The 8,266-nt window shown below is 40.4% G+C and overlaps 1 protein-coding gene across 1 annotated transcript; it reads right to left on the reverse strand.

The window, feature by feature from the left end:
- Positions 1-364: 364 nt before the first annotated feature.
- On the reverse strand, positions 365-8,069 carry slc25a20 (solute carrier family 25 member 20). The gene is made up of 10 exons (XM_083771683.1): positions 7,982-8,069; positions 7,767-7,878; positions 4,148-4,240; positions 3,917-4,044; positions 3,735-3,825; positions 3,398-3,515; positions 3,216-3,288; positions 3,006-3,115; positions 2,657-2,781; positions 365-1,236 (listed from the first exon to the last, which is right to left on the reverse strand). Exons 2-10 carry the CDS (start codon positions 7,866-7,868, stop codon positions 1,174-1,176), a joined length of 903 nt encoding a protein of 300 aa, XP_083627809.1. The 5' UTR covers positions 7,869-7,878; positions 7,982-8,069; the 3' UTR covers positions 365-1,173.
- Between the last annotated feature and the right edge of the window lie 197 nt (positions 8,070-8,266).

Here is an 8,266-nt window from a genome sequence, read left to right on the forward strand (position 1 = left end):
CAATCTTTAAAACACAGCCTCTCCCATTATTGATTTTTGAGTGGTGCTAGCCAAGCCACTCCAAGGAACAGAAATGTGGGCCCCTATGCAATATGTCTGTTTGGGATACCAACAAGCGCTGTTGAGCTTCACACCGAGCACAGCTGCATGATGGGAAACATTTTTGTGTATCACTAGTACAGAGTATACACACCACCACTCAGTTCACACGGTGACATTGAGAAAATAAAATAAACAAGCGGTGTAAAACAATAATGCAACTTCATTATGTATGGGTATCATTTCTATCATCAACTGACTATGAAGACTTACTAATCCTAGAAGCCAAGTATAACCGAGTGTAGACAAAAACACAATCACAACATTTCTGGATACAGATATTGCATTTTATTTACATGCTGACATTCAGAGACATGATGACTATTATTGACAGTTTTAATATACTGTAATTAGGCTCTTTATCGACAAAAAAAAGTAATTATTTGGTTATTGATACACTGGCTGGAATTTGACCACACAGCAAGATGATTATCTGAAAGGCATTTGTTGTTGAGACTGAACACATACAACACAAGCTGCACCTTTCCCCTGATTATGCAGATATGCAGACCTCACTGCAGATAACAAAGGTAAGGCACATGTCCATATTCACTTATTTTCTAATGGAAAAAACAAAACATAAATGTGCGTGTATGCATTCATAACTGTATAGCATTCAATATCTGCAGTGAGACCTTAGCTTCTACAGTAATATGAATGCCCTCTGTGTTCAATACAGTACCATAAATTATCTTACAAAGGAACACAAACTCAAGCAGTACAATTTGTTGATGTTAGACAGTGTGTGTGTGTGTGTGGGGGGGGAGAACTAGAGATTCAAATAGGCTCTGTGCAATGTGTGCATAATGCATAACTGTAGTCCCAGTTTTCAGAAGGTGATATTCTGGTTTCCTGTTCCAGGAACCATGTGAAGGTGTCATGTGCGTTTCCAGTTCAAATCTGCTGCTGAGCCAATCAAAGAAATGGGAAAATTAACTGGAACAGGAAACAGGTTTGCCTCCTTCTTCCCTAAAATGGGCCAACATTTTTGCACAGCCGATTATTGCGCATGTGAGTTGTGGACATTTGACTGTCTTCTTAAAAGAGCTTCCTCGGCGATCGAGATGTGATTCATCACAAATTAGGTGCTGCCCAATTCAGGAACTTCATAGACAATTCAAATCCTAAAAAGCAAGCCTGAAACAGAAAGAGTTTGTGTGTAAGAGAGTGCACAAGAGGAAGAGAAGAATAAGTATATATTCCTTTTTTTTTTGTGGTTTCTGACATTTGTGACAATCTTGTTTAATGAAAAGCGCTTTATATACGTCAAGCTATATATATATAAAAAAACAGAGCTGTCTCTGCAGATATTAGGTGCATGTGTATTATTCATGAATAAATACATTATCATCCACCCCGTAGTTTCCACCAGGCATAAGCTGATTCCACTGGGGAAGAAGGGGGGGGGGATCTTATATAAGTCTCAAAAGATGTGTTGAGTTTTACATACTGAGTTAAAACTGCACAATTGTGCAAATTCCCTGTTCTACCCCGGATTTGAACCTTGAACTCCTGGATCTCACATTTTAACCAAATACAACTACAACCACACCAATTGTAGTATCATCATTATGTAATTGAGTAGATATGACTTTTCTTCTTGCTGTAAACTATAGCATTGAAATTGTCTTTACTTAAGAACTTCATTGTTCTTTGAAATCATTGGACTATAAATGATGAATTACCTACTCCTACTCTCTGCTAGTTATAGCCTGGTTCCTGTAAATATTTAATTACTAGAGGTTTGGGCCAATACGCAGCACTTATATCTAGTGTTTGACACCTATGTCGCACCGCTGATCCGACCAGTATGTCTGAGTCATAGTGAGGGCTTTGTCAGAGTACCCGTCCCTTTTGTGCCCATATATGGGTAGCCTCGGTCCCAGGCTTACTTATCTGCGAAAAGAAAAGCCTGGTCACAACCTAAGGCAGAGAAGCTATCGGCGGTTTTATCCTCCGGAACAGCCGTCAAATGTATTTCCCCCGGATACGATATTTTCCCGAACAAATAACAACACTTGTTTCATTCGCGGAGAATGTAAACTGATTTGTAAAGCATCAACAATTTCACTTCCGCTAAAATCCCGCAACTTCCGCTGCTTCCAGCTTAGGTCTTGCCCAGGGTGATATATGGGTATGTCTGCGCTCCCTTTGGTCTAATGACAGCGACTGTAGGTGTGGTTTTCAGGACAACTGCTTTGAATTGCTAGTATTGTTTACACACAATAGAAACTAAGAATTATATATTTTCAATATTTTCAAGCGAGAGATCACAGTAACAATCCTAAGCATTCTTCCTCCATACTGGGAAAAAACAGCATATGAAAGTTTGAAAGTTTGCTGGGATGCATTTTTACAGTGACTTGCATCTTATGAGCGGTGGGGTTCATGTCATCTGATAAGGGGTTTATTGAACCACATGATTATGGAGGGAAGCACTGTCCTCTAGTGGAAGGTAGCATTTTTTATCATCCTATTCTCAAATCTTTCCACATTCCATATTGCTTTAACAGACAAAACCAGTCAAGCCATGATAAAAACGACATATTGCACTTACTGCATTGGCAGGGAAAGCTCTGAGCATGACAGCAGTGAAGCCTTTATAAAGAGAGGCCACTCCCTCCTCCCTTATCAGCTCACGTAGCACATCCCGGAAACCATTTGGATACTTTCCCATAGGAGCTGTGGAAAAAATGTATTAAGAGTTAATATTCAAAGAATGTATTACTGTCAAATGTTTCTCATTAACGGCACTAACATAAGTCTGTGTCCTGCTGTAGGTGCAATGTTTTTCTTCAATATACTTGAATAAATAATAAAGGTTTCTATAGCCGTCAGCCTGAACAAGTTTAAATAATATTGGTTTAGTCTAATAAGTCACAGAATTATTTAAAAAAAAGACACACCTGTTTGGAAACGAGACTTAAGAACATCGGGTGGAATTGCCACAGCCCAATTAAAGATCCCAGCCATTCCTCCCGCAAAGAGAATACTTGGAACACTGAGCTCGTTATGACTGTGGTGTAAAAGAAAATGCAACACTCAATAACAGATTTAAGCACATTAATTTCACAGACATCTTCAAATTCTGCTCTAAACAAATGTACTCAAATCACCTCTTTCCTGCTGGTGTGAGAAGGTTCTTCAACCATTCATAGGTCATGAAGTACATCCCACTTGCTGGCAGATCTAGATTGGGACAAAGTACAGACCGAGTCAGAAAAGATCGGGACTTTGTTTTGCTACAGTAAGAATACCCGTTAAATTGCAAGTATGAGAGCAGTAAGACAACCGGTACCTCTCATAAGTGTGAGAGCAGTGCCTCTGTAGATTCCTCTGATCCCACTTTCTCTGTAGATCTGTTTGGCACAATCCAGGGCCCCTGCATATTTAGCCTCTCCAGATGCTGCCTGGATCTGCATACACACACAAGCACACACTTTATTTCACAACTGAGAAGAACACAGGTACCACATTTCTATCCAACATTTCTGGAGGTGTTGTGGGCCTATTTGAACAAAGCATCTGCGATGGCAGGTGCCCACTCCATAACCCAATAACGTACTTGTGTCCTTCAATGTTAAATAGCACATCAGATCCTGTGTGGCGGTCAAATGTATAGAAGTATAGCTGACCTGAAGAAGGCATTTGATACGTTCTCCAGGAGCCATGATGCCTGTGGTGAACACCCCAGACAACATTCCTGCAGCAAAGAGCTGTGGATACCTAGAAAAGGGTAACAATGCACATTGCAATCACATACAACCACCATCAGAATTTATTTCTGGAGATAACAGATAACTGAGCAATCACCTACGTAAGAATATCATCGGGACTTTTCTGCTGTAATTTCTTTCCCAGGCCAAATCCAAAGAAACAGACAGCAAACATGGGTGTTACTCCAATTAGTGGGGCTGCCATACCTTTATATAGGCCTTTCACGCCCTGTAATAGAGGTAAGAAGGGAAAGAGGATAATAAAATTGAGTGTGAAACATATAACAAATATTGGCTGTAGTAAAGATTTACAGATTATCATGCTCATTTACCTCTTTAGCAAGGGTCTTTTTGAAGCAATCAATGGTTCCCGAATACATGAGGGCCGCCCCAGGTATAGGCTTTGGCTGAGTTTGCAAGCGCACCTGAAAGAGGAGCAGATGCATGCGTACAATCAATATTAATTTTAAAGCGGCAAAGAGACCTAGGGTAATTCAGTCCATTGCATGCATGGGCACATTCTATAATTTATTATAATAAAAACAGAGTAGTGACAAAACACAGCTCATCTGCCAGTAAACTTAGGTGAGCCAGAAGGAAACCAAATGAACAATAAGGAAGCCTCTGCAAAAGCTGTACAAAAATCTGATCTTTCTCTTATAGGCCTTCTTCTGCATTACATTATAATCAATGTTTTGCCAATTATTTAATATCCTCATGGCCCATCGATGATGTAGAAAGTAGAAACTAGCAGCAATTTGCAACTCTAGATTTTGTACTTGTGCAAGCAGAGCGCGCAAGTAATAGTTTCGCCCGGCTCGTATGCACCGTCCCAGCCAACCCGCCACTTTTGATGCGTATGCACCGTCCCAGCAAATTGTGCCTGATTTGCTGGGACCAGATTACATGGTGTGTATATGTATAACTAGCTCTCAATGATGACATATCTATCTGGCATCTGGTAATCTGGTAATCTGGCACCACTGCCGTATCAGGCACAAATTGCTGGGACGGTGCATACGCATCAAAAGTGGCGGGTTGGCTGGGACGGTTTTTGGCGCAAAGTAACCACAGTATACGGCTAATCAACTTACAAATTACATATACATATATATAGTATATGTATAACTAGCTCTCAATGATGACGTAAGAAATATGTGGATTAAAGGACCCAATGCCAGAGTGTAATTGGTTTTCGATGGTGACGTAATGACGATATGTTTTAGTGTTGGGAGGATTAAAGGTAATGCTCCTGTGTATACATGTATGTAATCTGGCACCACTGCCGTATCAGGCACAATTTGCTGGGATGATGCATACGCATCAAAAGTGGCGGGACGGCTGGGACGGTGCGTACTGCGCAAAGTAACCACAGTATACCGCTAATCAACTTACAAATTACATATACATATACATAGTATTTGTATATGTAATTGGTTGACAGTTTGTAGCGGTCGAAAGTACTTGCGCGCTCTGCTTGCGCACTAGTTGGCCATTTATGGCCTACTAGTGTGCAACAAGCAAGTATTTACTCGACAGAGTGCAGTTCTAGTTTATAATGGGATGAATCCGAGTTGCAATACCCTCCATTGACTCCCCACTCATCCAATTTGCTTTTGCGATCTGCTTGTATTAAACGACGTTAAACTCACCAACATTGCAGCTCTAGGCCAAGCTTGAATTATCCTCTTTCAATCTGCCAAGGTTTTGTTTAATAAAAATCAACCGTAGCCATGTTATGAGTAGTGTTGGGCAAGTTACTCCTAAAAAGTAACTAGTTACTTTATTAGTTCCTAAATTATGAAAGTAACTAGTTACTTTACTTTATTAAAAAAGGCATAATTATAAAACTAAAAAATAAATAAAGGTTTTTGTTTTGTTCTGTGGCAATTATCATTATGATCTGTAGTGGAACAATACAACACAAAATATATACACATTTGACCACTGTGTGTGTGTGTTCCTAACCGTGCATCAACAGATTTTCCATCTTTTCGTTATGACATTATGCCCTGTGAAAGCCACTTTCTCTCTCATTTGGAATGTGTTTCACTCTGGGAGTGCATTCAGTGCACCCTGTCAGTTTACATGACAGACCCCGCATTGGCAGGAGGAGACGCTTTTGGATCACATTATGTAATGTGGGTAACTCACTCATCGAATGGGAAAGGGTAACTAGTTACCTTAATAGTTACCACAATAAGTAGTTTTAAAAATAAGTAGTTTAAAGTAACTCTTTAGTAACTAGTTACTCCCAACACTGGTTATGAGCTACTTTCTGTCAATAAGTTCTTTGCAGGTGATTCTTTTTCGAAGTGTTGGAGTTTGGAAGCACTCGTCGAAGTCACTGAACGGCCCTGCGTAACTCCAACACTTCAGAAAAAATGCACAAGTGCACAAAGACCCACACCATCTGCACTTGCAATACGAACACTTTATTTAGGCAACGTTTTGGTCAAAGACCTTCTTCAGGCATCTGAAGGTCTTCAGGCAACGTTTCGGTCATAAAGTGTTCGTAAACTTCGTATTGCAAGTGCAGACAGTGTGTGGGTCTTTGTGCACTTTTTCTGAATACATTGAGCCCTGCCTAAGCACCCATCTCAGAGCATATCAGGTGTGCATAAGACTTTGTTGCCTAAACTTAAAAAAATTATCTTATCTAATTTTATGAAACAAAAGCTTGGCAGATTGAAAGAGGATAATTCTTATAAAGAAAGAGGATAATCTTTCCCTACATCTGCAATGTTGGTGAGTTTAACGTATTTTTAATACAAGCAGATCACAAAAGCAAATTGGATGAGTCGGGAGTCAATGGAGGGTATTGCAACTCAATATTCATCCTAGCCCCTCTCGGAACCCTCCATAAAGCTTTTCTGAAATGTTGATGTCGCTTTATTGTAGGGTCCCTGTTCATAACTATATTTTCGTATGGGAATTCTGGAACGCGGACATAAATATGCTCCGTAACATCGTATCTGCGGCGTTTGACGGCCTTTTTTTGTTTAAGTTATTCTGAATTCGTGAACTATAAGTACCTATACAAACCGCTGCGAATATCTCCTGTGGCGCGGAAGCCGATTGTTTGACCGATTTGGTCGCTTTATTTCTTCTTGTTTGTTTACCGTTTATTGTACCGCCTCCCGGTGTGCGGTTGGCTTGTGCGGCTACATCCCTGCCTCTGATCTGCTCTGTCATAGCTATAGCGCCACTAGCTAGCCAGATAGGCGGTACAATGAGGTGTCAATAAACAAGGAAGGAAGAGAAGAATCAAAGCGACCAAATCGGTCAAACAAAGATTAAAAATACTTAACGGCTTCCGCGCCACAGGAGATATTCGCAGCGGCATGTATAGGTACTTATACTTCACATGTTCAGAAGCCCTCACACAAAATGACGTCAAAGAGCGCAGACAGGCCGTAAACACGGTGTTTATGTTTTATTATGTCCGCGTACCAGGTGGCAGGATACTGCTGGAACAGGACCCCATGGTCTGTGTCGTCAAAAATGTCAGAAACTTCAGTACCATTGGGTTCTGCTTGGAGGGCTATATTCATCCCATTATTAAAACAAATCTAGAGTTGCAAATTGCGGCTAAGTAGAAACATGACTACAGGAGGCAGCCAACAACAATCCTCCGGTTACCCGACTGAGCAGTCTTACCTGACTGAGCAGTCAAAACCTGATATAGAATATGGGTCAAAGGGCAGCTGTTAATTAGCAGACTCCAGTCGAAAAATATATGCCTATTAACTAAATCTATGTACCCACAATACTAATTGTCATTTCGTTTTTGAAAGCTAAAATGACAATTCAACAATATTCCTTTTATGCATAATTGCAATTGCTATATTAGCACTCAGCCCAGCACTGCAGTAACGTTGGCTACAATGATGCCAAAGTATATTCGTTGACATAAATGTTTATGTGAGACACTTTAAACAGACTCATTACTTTTATGGTATCGAGTGGATGTCCAGTAAAGACCAGGCACATTCCTCCAAACCCCCCGGCGAGGAAGTTCTTCCCTGGACTTATTGCTTGCTGCTTAGACATGGTTTCGGTTCTGTAAAAGCAAAAAAACAATAGCAAATTAATTACCTTCATTGATAATTTATATAGATAACATTAATTGTTCTTATTAAAGGAAATCAGGGGAAAAAACAGACCGTCAGCTGCCTGCCACTGAGCTCTGAACTGTGGACCTTCTTTGCTGTCACTTCGGCAACGAGGAAGCTACCTTTCACCCAAATATTTACCCGGACAGGCGGACATAGTTCACAGTAGCACAGTACGTCTCTTTTTGCCGTCCGACTAGATTCAAACCACACTGATTTAAATATGGTTGCTGAGCAGAATCCGTATGTACCTGATTGGCAGGAAGACGAGTGCCTATAGGCTACAGCACGCGAATAATAATGATTATTCTATTCTATTTATAATTACTTTACATT

The sequence above is a fragment of the Protomyctophum parallelum genome (assembly GCF_964188405.1).
Source record: "Protomyctophum parallelum genome assembly, chromosome: 8".
Lineage (NCBI taxonomy): Eukaryota > Metazoa > Chordata > Actinopteri > Myctophiformes > Myctophidae > Protomyctophum > Protomyctophum parallelum.